Consider the following 19,682-nt stretch of genomic DNA (forward strand, 5'->3'; position numbering starts at 1 on the left):
CAGCACTAATAAATGAAACCTGTGAGGCCGAGTCTAAGAGTGCCTTTGCGAAGACCCTCTTGCCGCTAGGAGCGACAAGATAGACCTGGAGTGTGCTTAATAACACCAAATGATTATCAAGCGAGGCTGCAGATAGAGCCATTGAATGTGGAGTCGAATTTTGAAGATTAACTTCCGTTTCAGGAGCTCTAACATGTGAGGGCCCCTGTTGTGAATTACCCTGTGTATGGGAGTTATTTGAGATAGCGGTTTTATTATGATTATTTGAGTTGTGTTGGCCAACAGCCGCGGAAGGGTTACTATGACCCGTTTTGTCGAAATGGAGCAACGTGTGATGACGAGATTTACAAACTATGCAAGAGAATTTGGATTTACACTGATCGAGCATGTGAGACCCAAGACAATTAATACAAAATTTATTTTGTTTGACAAAACTAAAACGTTCTTTAGAATTCAACTGCTTGAACTGAGGACAAGAGTAGATCGAGTGAGAGTCGTTGCAATAGGAACATTTCTTAGGACCTAAGCGAGGCGAAAGGTTACTGGTAGAAGTGTCTGAGGCTAGGTGTAAAGAGTGTCTGGAAGTAGTAGTCGATTTTGGTTTTGATTGAGATTGAATATTCTCAAGATGAACAACGCGTGTCTCGATTTCCCCTAGAAAATGGACAAAATCAGGGGTAGCTTGGCTACCACCGGATTGGAACTCAAGAGCCCTAATGGTAGGTGCGTCGAGTTTCTGAGTAGCGATATGTATGAGAAGTAAATGCAAGAGATCTGAAGGGGGCCTATTCAAGTTCAATAGGGCCTTGAAATTATTTGACATGACCGTATGAAAATTTCTTAATTGTGAGTGATTTGCGTTTCCAGAAATAGGAGGCGCATCAAGAATTTGAGAGATGAGAGTTTTGATAAGCGATTTAGAGTTGGCGTACCTTTGTGTCAGGTTATCCCGGGCTATTTTGTAATTGTCACCTGTGAGTGGGATATGCTCGAGAAGCGTCAAAGGCTCGGAAGTTAGAAAACTTTTGAGGTAAATGAGTTTTTCCAGATCACTTAATGTAGTATCAGATCCTATTATTGTATCAAAGGTCTCAATGAATGAATTGTATTCAGTAACTAAGCCACTAAATGGTTTTAACTGAATACGAGGGAGGTTTACTGTTCGTTGCCTAGCCATAGACTGTGAGGTTAGAGAAGAATTAGGGTCAAATTGGAGGGAGGGGGTAGCAGTCACATTAGAACTTTCAATGACCTCTAACCTTTCTTCCAATAGAGAAATTGTATCCAAATATTTATCAAAAACCACAGAGGAATCAGTAGAGGGGGTAGGTTCCTCGGGGATCGTCTCCAGCACATTTTGAGCATCGCGGAAAAGTCCGTAAGAATGTTTGAGTTGTGAAATTATTTCACGAATTTTATATTTGTTTAGAGAATTAAGAGTTGTGGGAACCGAATCAGCCAACTTGGTTATATCAAGTTTTGCGGTGAGCCTCTGTCGGTTATATTTTGATCGGTCAGCCATGTTGCGAGAATGTGAGATTAGATAGATTATTTGCAAATGTCTAAACCTATAAATCGATGCGAAAATGAGAGAATATGTACAATATATTATATATTACACGTTTAATAGTGTGAGATTGGCTTAATAGTATCACCCTGTATGAGCGCAGATTAGTATATGAAATGCAAAACTATAAAATTTCAAAATATATGCAATTTTCCAAAATGGGTATTTTTCAGCAAGTGTGAGACACCCTTAACAAGTATTTAAATTAATTAAATTGAAGGAAAAAACAATTATTTATTTTCTATAGTTTTCTAGAAGTGTAAAATGAGCTTAAGCGAAGCTAAATGTAGCAAAAACTTACAATTTATGCAAGAAAACAAAATTATTTTTAATAATTTTTGTAACCTGTGAACCAGGCTTAATCGGATTCAAAATTATAAATTTAATTTAAATCAAAAGGTTGAACAAACAATGTTAAAATTATAACACCCGTACTATCAGCCAAGAAATGAGTACACTTTTTGTATACTATAAACAGAAAAATATATTTACGAAAATAAAATAATGTAATATATGCAAATATTTTTTCATACAAACAAAACGACTCCTTTATTTGAACAAAGCAAGTAGTTTCTGAAATTGCACGTGTAGACCGGGCTTAACAACCTACCAGCTATTGTAGAGACGTGCTGGGTTAAATACTGAGAATTTGAGTGCAGAAAGAGAGGAATATTTTATTTTTGTGCCGGGGCGGCGTGGCTTGGAAATTTCCAAATGCAACAGAAAGACACTATAAATGAAAAACCGTTATTCTCAGAATAGAGATTATCAAAATATGCAAATACGAAGGACCTTGAGGATTTAATTAATAAATAATTAATATGATACGGCTCGATGGAACAGAAATGTTTAGGCAATACGTAAAGTATCCTTAACAATAGTAACCTATACTTATTGTACGGTTATAGAGTATATTCCCATAGGTAAGCTGGTTAAGAGTAGATAACGATTTTTCATATGTAATTTAAAGTATTATCTGCATAAATGGCACAAAGAATATTTGCTACGAGAGGTATATGGTTCAAAATGCATACAGTATCACGACTAATAAGTTATGTTCACATACATGTAGAGTACTTACAGTTTTATTCCTTGATGACGTGTCACATCAGAGCTCTGATTGAATTCCATAATCCATTTGGTTCATTTGTAAGGCACTCACTAATACGCTAAATAAATCATCGTCGATAATACTGAGCAGATTGAATTATCTGAGCGGTATAAAACGATAGCAAAAAAAACCGGTAAAATGCGGCCTTTTTACGAATAGCGGGAGCGTCGATAGATTAGAGATGATTCTCGTTAGGAAGCTTTTGACGATCTGCCCCGGCGAGGGGTTCAAATGCGAGTCTCAACAATAACCTGGAGTTTCCAGAAAGGTTACATAAATACTACTTGAATTTTAAGTAATCAGTAGTACAGGGGCGTAACTAATTATTTTAGTGAGCCGTGTATAATATATTTATTGTACAAATGCAATCAAATAGTTTTTTATTTAAATTTAGACCGCTTAAATATAGCTTAGAGCCTTCATATTCCGCCTATATGACCGAAACGCTTCTAATTTTGGTTAGAATTAGTTTAATAGTTTTTGCATAATAATTTTGCAATCCACGTCCCGCAAAAATATTGCAAATTTGAGGGCTGGGCCCAAAATAAGCACTTTCTTCTTCCTGCTTCCTTAATAGCCTCACGCTTGTTCCATCTTGCCTTATCAGATATCCAGGTTGTCACTTCATGTCTTTCTTGGCCTTCCTATACTCTTTCGGCCGTTTTGTGTTTTGTGTTGTGCTAGCTTTACCAGACTTCCTTTTCCCATTCTATTTATATGGCTATACCATTCTTTTTTCTTTTCAGTGTCGTCATTTATTCTCTATATTATAGCTTTTCCTGAGATCTGAGCTACGTTGTTTGTCTTTTCCATCAGTCTTTTTGTCCTTGTGGTGTCAGGTCTTGTTTCCGCACGGTATAAGTTTCCGAAGTGTATGAGCAATTTCAATAGTCGAACATATTTTTCCATATAAAGAAAAACTCAAGCTTCAAACGCACTTCTAAAAATTAAAATCGGTCAACTAAAAGTTGGCATGCATTTGCCGCCTAACCATAAATTAAATAGGGCTTGTTTTTAAACAAATACATTATTTATTTCTACATCACCTACAAAAAATGAGATCGAGAGAATTTTTCGAACTACAGGGGATAAAGGTCATTAATTCACTTTCAAGACTTTATGGAAAGATAATAAAAAATAAAATTCAAAAAGAGATGATAGATGTAGAAGAACAGAATGACTTTCGGGCAGGCAGATCCTATATGGACAGCATTTTTTTTTCTAAAGCAGGTTATTGAGAAAAGATTAGCCCACAACCTTTCAACTCATGTTATAGATCTGACAAAGGCATACGATAGTGTACCACTTTCAATGCTCTGGCTAGCAATGAAAAAACAAGGAATAAAAAATAATATAAGCTGTACACCAGCTTTACAAAAATATGACGGTAAACATTAAAGCTGGAAACAAATTAACTAGAGAAAGTTCATTAACAATTATTAATATATTGGCCAAGCAAGTTCAGCAACTAGACAGCTACACTCGTTTATTATTATACAGGGTGTTTCATTAATAATTGTCCATATAGTAACTGGAAAAACCTTAGCACAAAATACGAAGATTTAACCTAAAACACTTAAATAAAATGTGGTTCCTTACTGAGTTACAGGGTGTTTTATCTAAAAATTTAAAAAATATTTTTACTCAACATTTTAAAACTATTTGACGTATCCTTTTCATACTTGGCAGGAAGTATAGGTACTGTACAAACTACTAAATTATGTTAAATAAACGTTTCTGGCTGTTTCTAGAGGCGTACGACGGGGGAAAGTGAATGGTTGACCCTTTTTAAATTCTACGCCACTGGCGGAATTGCTATTTTAGTTTAATTTTTTGATTCTACAATATTTTCTATGAAAATAATATCCTCTTCATTCGTAATGATAAAGTCATTAGTTTTCGAGATCTTTGAAGTTAAAAATGAAACGACACGGTTATTTTTATTAATGTAGTGTGTCGCTTCATTTTTAATTTCAAATATCTCGAAAACTAATCATTTTATCGTTACGAATGAAGAGTATATTATTTACGTAAAAAGTATTGTTAAATCAAAAAATTACACTAAAATAGCAATTTCTTCAGTGGCGTAGAATTTAGGAAGGGTCAACCAGCCACTATACCCTGTCGTACGCCTCTGGTAGTAGCTAGAAACGTTTGTGTATCATAATTTAGTAGGGTGTATCGTAGTCGCACTTTTTGCTAAGTATGAAAAGGATATGTCTAATAGTTTTAAAATGCTGAGCAAAAATAGTTTTTAAATTTTTTAGATAAAACACCCTGTAACTCAGTAAGGAACCACATTTTATTTAGTGTTTTAGGTTAAATCTTCGTATTTTGAGCTATGGTTTCTCCAGTTACTATATGGACAATTATTAATGAAACACCCTGTATACACAGAATAATGTGGAATAATAAAATAACAAAGCGAAATAAAAAAGAATTTATAAAACAATAATTGAAAGTATTTAGTTATATGGCGCATCATCATCATCATTAATCAGCCAATCGCATCCACTGCTGGACATAGGCCTCCCTCATTTCTTTCCAGTGTTCTCTACATTGAGCCGCTTGTAGCCAGTTTCCCGCTATTCTTTTGACGGTGGTCATCCTGGGCTACTTTTCTAGTTTCTTCGCCTCCATTTCATGATTCGTCTTGTCCACCGTCCATCTTGTGTTCTAGCTAATTGTCCTGCCCAGTTCCATTTAAACGTCGTGATTATTTCGATGACGTCTCCTGATCTTTGCCTGATTTGTTGGTGTGTTATGTGGTGTCGAAGGCTCACGTTCAGCATTGCACATTATTATTATATTCCCTCGACTTGTGAAGTACTTTTTATATAAAAGTTTTTGCGCCTCGTGACAGCATGCATAAAATAGACAAAAAGGAATGAGTGGGTACTTTGTACGTACGTAAGAAATTATAATTCTATTATATGATTTCAACGAAATTAATACACTTTTATTTTAAACAGTTTATTTATACTTTATTCAAATATTAAACTAATTTTATTACTTACTACTTTTCAAAAATTTGTATTAAAACAATACCAAAAATTAAAAAAATAAAAGAATAAAACACACACAAACACATTGAAAAATGCCACAAAGAAATGATTTCTGAACAATAATTACTGTCAATAGTATATTGTGCAACAAGTGCAGAAAGGTACTAATTTCTCACGAGTTTGAAAAGTTGCGGTACGAGCGCAAGCGAGTGTCGCAATTCAAACGAGTGAGAAATTACCTTTCTTCATGTGTTACACACTATACTTTTTCTACAAGCACAGTTTTTCCTAAAAATAAAAATCACAATTTTCAAACGAAGATTAATTATAATAATATGTGATAAATTTTAAACTGTATTTAATTAATACTAATCAATTTAAATACCATTAAACAAATTGCACAGAAATCAGTTAAAAAATTAATGCACTGACTTAATTTGTTTAAGTTTATACTATTTTAAAAAATTATTGCACAATAGTGTTACATTTGACGTTATACCGGGTGTCCACTTATATTTTCCCCCATTTTAACTGCCTATAACTTCTAAACGGCTTAAGATAGAAATATGCGGATTTCGCTGAACTGTTTTATTTTAGAAAAAGTTTTGTCTGAATGAATTGAATTTTTATATCGCTTTTAAATACGAAAATAAAAATGGCGGATTTTTGAAAAAAAACCTTGTTGACTTTTTTTTAATGAAACACCCAGTATATTTTTCTGTAAATTGAAAGAAAGGTCATTCACCTATCCAGCGATATAAACGTTTTCAAAATCGGTTGTCAAATCACTGAGTAATTAATTTTTAAAATGAGAGGTGCAACGTGGATATCACATACCTAAGTAACATAACTAAGCAAATTGATATTATGTTATGTGATTTCCACATTGCATCTCTCATTTTAAAAATTAATTACTCAGTCATTTGAGAACCGATTTTAAAAAATTTTATATCGCTGGATAGGTAAATGACCGTTTTTTCCAGTTTTTAGGTAAATGACCATTTTTTATGTCGCTTTTAAATAAAAAATGGCGGATTTAAAAAAAACGTTGTTGACTTTTTTTATTAAAACACCCAGTATATTTTTTTGCAACTTGAAAAAAAACGGTCATTTACCTATCTAGTGATATAAATTTTTTTAAAATCGGTTGTCAAATGACTGAGCAATTAATTTTTAAAATGAGAGATGCAATGTGGAAATCACATAACATAATATCAATTTGCTTCGTTATGTTATTTAGGTATGTGATATCCACGTTGCACCTTTCATTTTAAAAATTAATTACTCAGTGATTTGACAACCGATTTTGAAAAACTTTATATCGCTGGATAGGTGAATGACATTTCTTTCAATTTACAAAAAAAATATACTGGGTGTTCCATTAAAAAACGTCAACTACGTTTTTTTTTCTCAAAAATAAGCCATTTTTATTTTCGTATTTGAATGCGATATAAAAATTCAATCCATTCAGACAAGACTTTTACTAAAACAAAACATTTCAGCGAAAACTGCATATTTCTATCTTGAGCCGTTTAAAATTTATAGGCAGTTAAAATGGGGGAAAATATAAGTGGACACCCGGTATTTATGCAGTCATGGATTTCCACCAAACCTACTTCATTCGACGTATCTTGCTGAGGTTGCTAAATCCTTATTGGTTATTTGATAATAATTATAAAATGTATATTAATAATAAAATTGAAAAATAAAACATTTGTAACATCCATAATTTAATTTCTATTATATAGTTAAATATAATAATTGTCTTATAGGTTATATATTTGTCTAAAGTTTAACCAAAGATGTAAACAGAATATAACGTTACTCAGAATGAGGTAGTCAACTGTGCAGAAAAGAACTTTCCGCCACAGAAACGTCACTTTTCTGCACACTAATGTCATATATCTTATACTGTGAGAAAATATCAAGTTTGTTAACATAAAACTGTGCAAAAAAGTGCATTTTGAATAGTGGTTGCAGAAAAAATTTTTATCTAAATACGTATTTTCTGAAAAAAATTATTATAATAAATATATTTACAATCATAAAATGTATAAAAAAACAAAGAAATTAAAATTTGCATGGGGATCGAACCCGCTTATATTATGCTGGTTAGATTTGAAACCTAAGCACCTGACCGTTTAGCCACGTAAACATAACCGCCATGTGGGAAAATAGACCAACTGGACGTTTAAACTTTTTGACAGTTCTGAATTTAATCAAGTTAGTTTAATTTTTGTGGAAATAAACTATTAAAATACAACAAAACCTAGAGTAAGAAAACAATATATTAGATGAAGATTGGTAGAAATTTTGTTGGTAATCAAATTATGTAAATAAAAACATTACTTGCTAGCTAGGTACATTTTACATTTTCCAAATAGGTACCTACGTAATTTTTTATTACAATACTGAAACATTTATAATTACGTACCTGTTGCTTTTAAAAACTATTTACAAAGTTACTACAATTATGAACTTGCTTTTGTCTCAGTCCTCACAATAATAAAAACTAATATAGGTACACAACATTTGTTTACTTATAACCGACACATTGAAAAATTGTTGACAGGTCATTGTAATTACCCAATCAGAGCACATATAACGTTTCAGCTGTGCTCAGGACCAAGACTTTTGGTGAATTCGCGCACATATAAATTTACTCCCAAACGCACTTAAAGAAGTATAACTTCAAAAAAGTCCTTTTCATACGAATTTTCAAATCCTACTTATTTTTCAAACAACCTACAAATTTTTAATTATTTTCTCCATTTTAGTAGACTATAAACTAGACCTACAATGAGTGAAAAATGTGAAATATGTGAAGAACCATCTGAACTAAAATGCTCAGCTTGTAGACTTGTCTCTTATTGTTGCAAAGACCACCAAAAACAAGGATGGAAAGCACACAAACCGTTATGCAGACCGTTTGAAGTAAGTATGCCCTTACTTTATTGATAGATACATATTTCCACAAGGAAATAGTTTTTCTTTAGTTGGCTGTATACCATATATTACAAAAACGATAAAATCCTTTATAAAAGGTATATTTGTTAAAATCCCTAAAAGGGCTACATCACAGAACAGAACAACTAGTTTTCGATCGGATGACCGATCATCATCAGAATTTACGTGAATATACCATGCTACCCACCAAAATAAAAAATATATGGATAAAAACCTTTTACAATTATTGATCCGTCATAGAAACATAGATGAAAAATGTGAAATTAAACATGGATGTTTAAAATATCCAATGTTTTATGCTCTAGGTACCATTGAGCTTGAATTTGACTTGTTCACATCATGACTATACATATGGTGGCAAGTCATGATGTGAACAAGTCAAATTCGAGCTCAATGGTAACTAGAGCATAAAACTTTGGACATTTTAAACATCCATGTTTAATTTCACATCTTTCATCTATGTTCCTATGACGGATCAATAATTGTAAAAGGCTTTTATCCACATATTTTTTATTTTGGTGGTTAGCATGTTAGATTCACGTAAACACTGATGATGATCGGTCATCCGATCGAAAACTAGTTCTATTCTGTGATGTAGCCCTTTTTAGGGATTTAACAAATATACCTTTGATAATAGTTATTTTCCTAACAAGTGCAGAAAGTCATTCTTTTCCGCACGCGACTGCAGTTTGCCGAACGACGCGAAGCGGGAGTTCGGCAAGCAGTCGAGTGCGGAAAAGAGACTTTCTGCAAGAGTTAGGAACAATATTTTTTCTAAGAGTCTTTAAAAAATTACCAAATCTTAATCAATTAATTTAATTAATATGAAAATACATACACAAATTCATTCTTTGACAAAGTTGTCAAAACCAAACTTTCAATATAATTAGTTAGCATGACGACGATATTGGTTTCCATGACGATGATTCAAAACGACTGTTATTGTCTACCGATTTGACTTTCGAATATTATGTCAACATAATTTTATTTCTGCAGACCGCAGAAGAGGTGGGCAGATGATATCAAACAAGTCGCGGGCAAGCAGTGGATGAGAATTGCCAAGAGTAGAAATCGATGGAAGCAAATGGAAGAGGCCTATGTCCAGCAGTGGACGAACACAGGCTGAATAAGAAGAAGGAGAAGAAGAAGAATTTTATTTCATCGAATTGTCGCGTTAATTTCATTAAAACAGGAACACAATAAGATATATTTGAAATAAATTAGTAAATAATATCTAAATATTAGTTTATTGCATTTATTATAATTACTTTAAGGCCATATTAACATATCTAAATTAACACTCGTGCGGAAAAGTAAAAAACGCGTGCGGAAAAGTAACACGCGTGCGGAAAAGTGAAACTTTCTAAACTAAAATGCGTGTGCGAAAGTAGACATTTTTGCACGCTCGTAGAAAAAGAATTTTATCGTTTTTGATACATATTTGTTTAACTAATGAAATGAAAGACAGTTAAAATTTTATTCTGTTTCATAGACCTCCACCATCCGTTTACGTACGGTTTCCTACTCTTCCTGAATTCCTGAAACAGAATGAAATCTTAACTGTCTTTCATTATCTTATTTCTATTATACTCACATTTTGAGTACTAGGAATCAAAATTCGTTGGATTTTTATCTAGATAAATTGACGTGTTGTGGAATGCATATTTTAGATTCCCCCATTAATCCAGGAACCGAAGCTTTTTAGCTCGTAATTTTTACAGAATGGATCGATTTCCTTGAAAATTTGAGAATAAGTAGGGGATAGTCCATGGATCAAAATCTGTATGATGCCGAAAGGCGCTTTTACCATGGGGGTGGTTGCCACCTCATCTCGAGGGTGGAAATTTTTTATTATATTTTGGCCCCAAAAAATTAATAAAAACATTCATTCTAAGCAAAAAATGTTCTATACATTTTTTTGATAAAATTAATAGTTTTCGATTTATTCGCTATAGAAAGTGTTAGTTTTACATCGAAGAAATCAATGTTTTTCGATAATATACTCATTTACGATTCACTCAATTTTTGCTGCAGAAAAATTTTTTTTAAAACCAAGTTCTTGGGAATTAAATAACCTACAATTTCATATTTAAATATTTTTTGGTATATCTGATGTTAATCTTTCTATTCTGAAGAAAATAGGATTTTTACCAAACTACAAAAATTCGTTATTCGCTTTTAACAACAGTTTTTTTAAAAACTAATGATTCTAAGCTAGTCAAACTTCTAGAATCTATTAATAATACATAAATATAGAAGAATGAATAAAGCCAATGACTAAAAACACCTCTAACTTACATTATTATGCTTCCAATTTAATTTCTCCTTTTTTCACAAAAATATATTTATTTTTTAATCGTAACTTTTTTATATTCTATCTCAGAAAGTTTGGTAAAAAAGAATATTGTAGGCTTTTACAAGATCTATGAGTTTATTAATATTAAATTTTTTTAAAATCCTCAGTCGCAAAAAGAGGTGACTTTGAAAGGGTTTGTAAAGGTAGTTTTTGCATGATATTTCAAGTTTTAATTGTAAATAGCTCACTCAGTTTTGCTGTAGAAAAATTTTTTGCAAACCAGGTTTTTGGGAATTAAATAAGCTACAATTTCATATTTAAACATTTTTTCGTATCTGTGATACTAATATTTCTATTCTGAAGAAAATGCCATTTTTCCAAGCTACAAAAATTCGTTATTCGCTTTTAACTCCATTTTTTTTAAACTAATCATTCTAAGCCGATCAAACTTCTAGAACCTATTAATAATACTCAAATAAAGAAGACCAAATAATATCAATCACTAATTTTAATTAGGGTAGTGATTCGTAGGTTGCCTCCGATCACTTTTTCGGTGAAAAAAATAGGAACTGACATTATTTTCATTATAAGTCACTTAGTCACTTAATTTTTGACCTAGAGATTGTTTTAATTCTCGAGATAGATGTTTTTAAATACCTTAAATTAGTTTGAACAAGTTATCCTCGAAAACTGCATAGTTTTCCCGTCATTTGACTTTGAAACTACAATATTTAGCATTTGACGAAGAAGAGCTAACATATAATAAAGTATAGGTCGGTTACTATTGGTCTTTAAGAAAATTAAAAAAAAAACGGCTTTGTTTATTTTTTCAAAAGGTACATTTTTGTTAAGTAAAGTTGTTTTAATAAAACGAAAACTTTTGGAGTTATAAGCCGAAAACCTATTAAAAACATTGATTTTTTCGATATAAAACCAACACTTTTGATAGCGAATAAATCGAAAACTATTAATTTTATCAAACAAATGTATAGAACACTTTTTGCGTAGAATGAATGTTTTTACCAACTTTTGCGGTCAAAATATAATAAAAAATTTTCACCCACGAGATGGGGTGGCAACCACCCCCATGGTAAAAGCGCCTTTCGACATCATATATATTTTGATCCTTGGACTATCCACTACTTATTCTCAAATTTTCAAGCAAATCTATTTTGTACTATTTTAAGCTTCATTACTTGGACTACATGTCTTCGGTTCTTTAGACTTCTCGTTGATTTATTTAACTCTTCGTTTTTAAGATACAAGAAGATCCTGTAATTGGTAAATGTTTGGTAGCTACTAGAGACATTAAGCCTGGTGATCTTATTTTGTCTGAATGTCCTCTGGTCTATGGACCAAGACCACACATGGTGGAAGAGGGACCTGTTCCGTGTCCAGGATGTTGTAAGTAAGTTACATGTACTTTTTAACATTTTATTTCTTCACTCGGTCTTTGATTATTTATAAGTAATACTAACAGATTTGGCAATAGAGTACTTACTTACGTACTTATCCATGGCTTTCCGCAACATATTTTGTTGTGCGTTTATAACATCCTAATCGCCATTTAATTTGGTCATACATATCTTCTTCAGTAAGGTCTCTTTTTTCCATTGCTCTTTTTTACCCATTTGGCCGTTCCACTGTAATCTAGGACGTCTTCTTTTCCCCCTTCTATTTGGTTTCCATTTCGAAGTTCTCAACAGTATTATTATCTCATCCAACCTTCGTAAATGTCCACAACAGACTACTTTTCGTTTTTATATTTCATCACTTAGTGCTTCTTCACATTCGTTAGTTCTCTAATTCGTTCATTTCTCACTTTATCTATTAGTGTCAATCTGCAGCGTCTTCTCCAGTCAGGAGGGAGGTCATGCATCACCCCCATGAAGGATATTTTGTTGGTATTTAGACCACTATATTAGTACGCCAGTTTTTCATCTCTCTAAGGTTTAAATCAAATTTTTGACAGACAGCATCCTTGTCCTTTATCGACTTTAATCTGTTCTATATAGTTTTGTATGATATTGCATTCAGTGTCTTCGTAAAGTGATTTTACGGCATTTATGTACCTAGGTGTTATCTAATCCGTAATTTTTCATTGCTTTACACAGACAATTTTGACTCTCATGGACAATTTTCAAATCAGCAAAAGGTAGTACAGGATTTTATACGTGAATTTTCTCTGAATCATGTTCTATATCTGGTACCTTTAATTTTTGAAATGAATCAAAAACAATTTAAAACTTAAATGATACATAATGAGAGTTTTGAATAGATTTAAATAAAATTTCTAATTATAGTTTTTTTTTTCGTTTAAACCAGGTTGATCATTGGAGAACAATCAGCCAGGTGTGAGGGATGTGACTTTCCTATCTGCCATCCAGCTTGTCCAGGTTTAAAAGACATGGAAAAGCACGGACACGAATGTATGATCCTTGGATTGAGAGATGTCAAGGCTATAAATGGACTGCATGATTTTTACAGACAAGATGCTCTGTTGGTTTTAAGATGTCTCTTGCTTCAGAATAAGCATCCGAAGAAGTTTGCGCAGTTAATGGAAATGGAGGGGCACCTGAAAAAACGTGGTGCAGATGTAACCAGGTAAATATTACTGTCAATTATGTCATACGCTGTCTGTAATACTTTTTCTGTAAGTACATTACGTAACATTCTGGATAATTGGAATGACTTTTATATAATGTAGAGGATTTATTCATTTATAATCTAACTTTCGTGTAAGATACTTTTTTTGTATAAAGCAACAATTAGACCTATATTAACCCTTAAACGCCCAAGGGTGGGTAAAAAATGTCCACCTAATGCGTATTTCCTTGTAACATATTTATTACGTGTTTAAAATTAAAAAAAATATATTTATTGTTAAAAAGACAGCCCTTTATCGAATGTTAATTTATAGTCCGTTCTTTAACGGTAAACTATTGCAAAACCTCTAAATTTTAAAGAACCGCTTAGATTGACATGACATTTGGCATACACATATCTAACAAGTCAAAGAAAAAAAGTGATATTGTGCCGATATGTGCTTTTGCCCTGGGGGTGCTTTTCACCCCCTCTTGGGGTTGAAAAAGTATTCGTCCAAAGTAAGTCCGGAAATTGATAAACTGACTAATTTTAAGTAACTTTTGTTCTATAGAGTTTTTTCACCAAGTCAATACTTTTCGAGTTATTTGCCAGTGAATATGTTCATTTTTTCAACAAAATAACCACACTTTTAGACGGTTTTTTGCAAATAACTCAAATACATAGTACGTATTTTGTCGAAAAAACATTCCTAGCAAAAATATAGCCTGTAAAAAAATTTAAAAAATGGTGTATATATCACGTTTCTATACCTAGTAGAAGCAGAGTTATAGCTAATTAAAAATAGGTTCATATTCGTCAAATTTCAAATGGAATACTTTAACGTGAAATAACTAAAAATGAAGCATATTTCGGGGAAAACTCATTACAACTTATTTAAAGTATTTAAAAAAAAGCTTCATTTTTGTTTTATAAAAAAAATTTCTAGTATCAAAAGTAAACAAGTTACGCTCAAAATAAAGTTAGTCCCTTTTTTTTGATAAAAAAATCGGGAAAATCACCCCTTAATTAGTATCTCAAATGAACTTAATCGTTACTACTTCACAAGTTTCTTAACCCCTGTATGTATTGTTTATATGATCTGTAAGTTTCATCAGTTCAAAGTCCTTATTTTTGAAAGGGCTGTAGTTAAAAGGGGTTGAACGAGTCACTCATCACGAATGTATGCAAATTTAGAAACACCAAATCTCAATCAATTTTTGTCTAACAGAAAAACAAAAAAATACATGATATTCAGAAAAGCAATGCTGACTTTTTTTGTTTTTCGAGATTTTTGGTATCTTTAACAATTTTTAAGTTATTTTGAAAAAAAGCATATTTTTCAAAATTAAAATTTTTAAAAATTTTACTTTAAAGCCAAATTGTTTCCAAAATAAGCACTTTGAATCGATGAAACTTACAGATCATATAAACACAACATAAGTAAAATAATTTGTCGAGCGCTAACGATTAATTTCATTTAAGTTGCTAATTAGGGGGTGGTCTTCCCAATTTTTTTTGCCAAAACAAAAGCGATCAACTTTATTTTAAGCGTAACTTGCTTAAATTTAATGCTAGAAACTTTTTATAAAAACAGAAATAAAGTTTTTTTTTAAACAATTTAAAAAAGTTATAATGGGGTTTCCCCAAAAAGTGCTTAATTTTTTGGATATTTCACTTCGAAGTATTCTACTTGAAATTTGGTGAATATTAATCTATTTTTCATTGGCTATAACTCTGGTTTTACGAGGTCCAGAGACCTAACGCGTACACCATTTTTTTTACTTTTTTACAGGCTATATGTATTTTTGCTAAGAACGTTTTTTTCGACAAAATACTTACTTTTTGAGTTATTTGCGAAAAACCGTCTAAAAATGTAGTTATTTTGTTGAAAAATGAACGTATTCACTCGCAAATAACTCGAAAAGTGTTGACTTGGCGAAAAAGCTCTATAGAACAAAAGTTACTTAAAATTAGTCAGTTTATCTATTTCCGGACTTAATTTAGACTTAAATTTTTCCACCCCCAAGAGGGGGTGAAAGTCACCCCCAGGGCAAAAGCACACATCGGCACAATATCACTTTTTTTCTTTGACATGTAAGCTATGCGTATGCCAAATTTCATGTCAATCCAAGCGGTTCTTTGAAATTTAGAGCAAAAACCGTGAAAGAATGGACTATTAGTTCTACCGATATTTTTGAAAATAAAAGTAGCATCTTGTGTTAAATATGGTGGGGATAAAAAGTACACCCTTGGTTAAACTTGTTACTAAAGGTTTCTATATAATTTCTCGTTGTTAAGAAGATAATCCATATCATTATCGACGTATAATTACATAATCTACATAATTATCCGCCAATGACGAGGTTGAAAGGAAGAATGTGGAGAAAATCGACAAATCTGAATTACTGGCTTTTACTGGTATGTTAATTTTGATGTACATTGTAATTTTGTTGTAAGGTTTGTAAATTGTTTATATTAATATTTTAGAAGATGCTGTGTTTATTAAGCATAAGATTCTTAAGTTTAATCCATTTCCAACAACTCTCAATAAATATATTAGCTATTTTCGAGGTGGACATTTTTTACCCACCCTTGGGCGTACATGGAACCTAGAAAAGGTTGGGCGTTTAAGGGTTAACATACGCGGCGGAGACAAGACCTGACACATCTAAAACGAGACGACTACTAGAAACAACAGAGATGAAAATACTTCGACGAATATCAAGGAAAACTCTGTTGGATAGGGAGAAAAGCGAAAATATAAGAAGATCATGCAATGTAGAAGACATAAATGGATGGGTAACAAAACGGAAACAGGAGTGGAACGAACATAATAGAATGACAGAGGATAGGATAGTACGAATAGCACTGATAAGTCACCAAATGGACAAAGAGGTATTGGCAGACCAAGAAAAATATGGTGCGATAATTTAAACAATTTATGAGGCTAATATTGAAGAAGAAACAGACTTTAAAGCCTACATAAAAGAAAGAAGAAGTGTTAAAATGGATACGTGAGCAACCTCTGTAGGGAGTCCTGTGATGACTGGTGCTATATTTAGGACAATTTTAACCATCACTTATAATTAAACCTAACAATGTAAATGTTTCAAAATAATTATGTACCACTTCTAAAGGGTTTTTATCCACATATTTTGGTGGGTCAGCATGTTACAATCCTGTTTCAGGCCTGATGATGATCTTTTTAGATCGAAAATGTTGTGTGTTGGTGATGTAGCCCCTTTTTAGGGAATTTTAATAACTATACCTTTTATAAAGGGTTTTACTAAATACATATTTTGTGGTTAATGGTATACAGCCAGCTACAGGACATTATTTTTCTTGTGGATTTTAACTTTTCAAATACTTTGTTTTCATACAAAGTATTTTAAAGCTCCATTAATTTATTTTTAATTTATTACTTCTTATAATAAATAATCTGAGTCCATTGTTTTTTTATCTTAAGTCAAGTTCAAGAGAGAATTGTCGACTATCTACACAGCAACTTCTTCCACCCAATGACCATACTAGAAGGAAGATCCGGTAGAAAAGTGCTAGAAGACCTCTCCCCAGAGACCATTCAAAAGCTGTGTGGTGTTATTGACGTGAACGCTTTAGAAATCAATCAAAACGCAGAAGTATCTGCTCTATATCCAACTATTTACCTTCTGGAGCACAGTTGTCTTCCAAATACAACGCATAATTTTGATAATGACACTTACAAGGTTAATCTAAAGGCTAGTTCGCATATAAGTTCAGGTGAACACATTACGACCATGTATACGCACTGTCTTTGGGGTACTCAAGCTAGAAGGGAACATCTTAGGGAAACGAAATATTTTGATTGCCAGTGTAAACGTTGTAGTGATCCTACGGAAATGGGTAAGTAAACAATTGTAACATCTTTAGGATACGTTAAATTTGAGATGCCTTCCATATTTTGGTCATCTTTTCTACGGCGACTTTTGCTAGATCACATCTACGTTTTATTTCTTCCTGTAGTGACCCTGTGTTTGTGATTAATGATCCCAGATATAAGTATGAGCTCACAACCTCAAACCGGTCAATTGCGGGTATGTGAGAATGGTTGGTATGTAGTCTTAGTCCAGGGTAATAAGGTAGAAATAGACCATGTTCGGGGCACTCAAAGATCCAGGTAGCTGACTAGTTTTTTTAGTTATTATAGACCTATAGGAAGAAAACCTACCTGTTTCCTGCCTAGAGCTCGCGTCCGTTTTTTAATTATTAACAATTTAGTGCAAAAATCGCGATTTTTCCGATTTTTTGCACCCCATTCAAAAGCTAAACAGTTGACATAAAACTACAAAATTTAATTTTTTAGAACATTGAAAACCTTCAAAATGCCGATTTTTGAAAGTTAAAAAGTTAATTTGTTGCTACGCAAACTGCAAAATAAGTAACAATCGTTATTTGTTAATAACTTTTACTAAAACTACTTTAGAATTTTAGTGTTTCACCCAAAGTTGGGTACTGGGGTTCTTAACAAACCCTCAAAATTTGAGACCGATCCATTAATTAGTTTAAAAGTTATTCTATTTGTTTATCCCAGAGACCTTTATTTTGCAATAACGTGAGACAGAAAATAATGAAGATAAGGCAATTCTGCGTATGTCAAATGAAAGTAGAACAGTGATACTATCAAAATGTACTAAAAAAAGATAACAAAATTATCTCATATAGTCAAAAATACTAATGCCAAAATTTTAAATTTTTTTAGTTTATTAACATTTAGAACAACTTTAAAAATATTGTCCTTAGAAAAATCATTTTACATATTCAAAAAGTTGGTATTTTACACAAACTTTTAAAAATGTTGTTCAGTTGGTGACTAGTCGTGGTAAGTGAAGGGGGAGCTGGGAGCCGACAAATCCACGAGTTCAAAAACTAAAATAGGCAACTTAAAACTACTATCATTTTCTATATCTCGGGATCTGCTGAATATATTTTGATCTTTCTTTTTTTAATTTGTATGTAATTTTTCTGTACATTACAAATATGTAATTCGTCTATTTGCAATTTGACATTTATTAATTAATAAAAAGTTTAATTTGTTTAAAAAATTTTTGAAAAAATAATTATTTCCCAAAAATCCATGTTTTTAATCAAACTATCATTATTAATCATACAAAAAGTTAAAGTATACTTTAATAAATAAATTATCTTCAATAAATAATTATCTAATAAAAATATTTTATTTATTAAAGTGAACTTTAACTTTTTGTATGATCATTAATGATACTATGATTAAAAAAATAGATTTTTGTAAAAAAATTTTTCAAGTATTGTTTAAACAAACTAGACTGATTATTAAAATAAATTTATAAACAAATTGCATATTTGTAATGTACGTAGAAATTACATACAAATTAAAAAAGAAAGATGAAAATCCATTGAGTTAATCCGGAGATACAGAAAATTGTATTAGTTTGAAATTATTGCTTTTTCGGTATTTTAACTCGGTGGCTTCGTAGGTTTCCGCTGGTAACCGTTTGAACTACAATTTTGAAAAATCGTAGAGGGTGCTGTGAAGATACAATGTTTATGCAAATTTGTTAACAAAAAATACAAATTCCATTATTTAAAATGGCATCAATGAAATTCCTTAATTAGTATAAACAAATTAGCTGTGAATTAAAAAAAAACACATGGCTATCTTTGTCCCTAATGAACCCAGGCTAATTTTTTTTATTTGAAAATTCGTCTTAAAATATTAGCTTTTCGAATATACAGAGTGTCCCAAAAGTAGTGGAACCAGAGTAGTGGAAAACCAAAAAAAAAGGTTTTTAATACTTTTCGAAAACCTATCGAATAACACTAAGCATGACCCTCCAACCCACCCCCTGGAGGTGGGGTGGGGGTAACTTTAAAATCTTAAATAGCAACCCCCACTTTTTATTACAGATTCGGATTCGTCATGAAAAACTAAGCAACATTTATTCGAAACATTTCTTAGAATTGTTGATAGATGGCGCTTTAATTGGAAAAATACGATTTATTAGCGCCATCTATCAGCAATTTTAAAAAATGTTTCAAATAAATGTTGTTTAATTTTTCATGACGAATTCGAATCTGCAATAAAAAGTGGGGGTTGCTATTTAAGATTTTAAATTTACCCCGCACCCCATCTCC

General features: G+C 31.9%; 1 protein-coding gene across 2 annotated transcripts in view; it reads left to right on the forward strand.

Moving 5' to 3' along the window:
• LOC126887766 (SET domain-containing protein SmydA-8-like) overlaps window positions 1–19,682 on the forward strand; it is a 35,401-nt gene that overhangs the window by 6,139 nt on the left and 9,580 nt on the right. The window contains exons 2-5 of one of the 2 annotated variants that reach the window (XM_050655570.1): window positions 8,461–8,617; window positions 12,206–12,354; window positions 13,272–13,550; window positions 16,999–17,414. In XM_050655570.1, coding sequence (XP_050511527.1) covers window positions 8,483–8,617; window positions 12,206–12,354; window positions 13,272–13,550; window positions 16,999–17,414 — 979 coding nt within the window. In that variant the 5' untranslated portion in view covers window positions 8,461–8,482. The remainder of the gene's footprint in view (window positions 1–8,460; window positions 8,618–12,205; window positions 12,355–13,271; window positions 13,551–16,998; window positions 17,415–19,682) is intronic. The other variant, XM_050655571.1, reaches the window with a different exon arrangement.

The sequence above is a fragment of the Diabrotica virgifera genome, chromosome 7 (assembly GCF_917563875.1).
Source record: "Diabrotica virgifera virgifera chromosome 7, PGI_DIABVI_V3a".
In the NCBI taxonomy this organism is placed as follows: Eukaryota; Metazoa; Arthropoda; class Insecta; order Coleoptera; family Chrysomelidae; genus Diabrotica; species Diabrotica virgifera.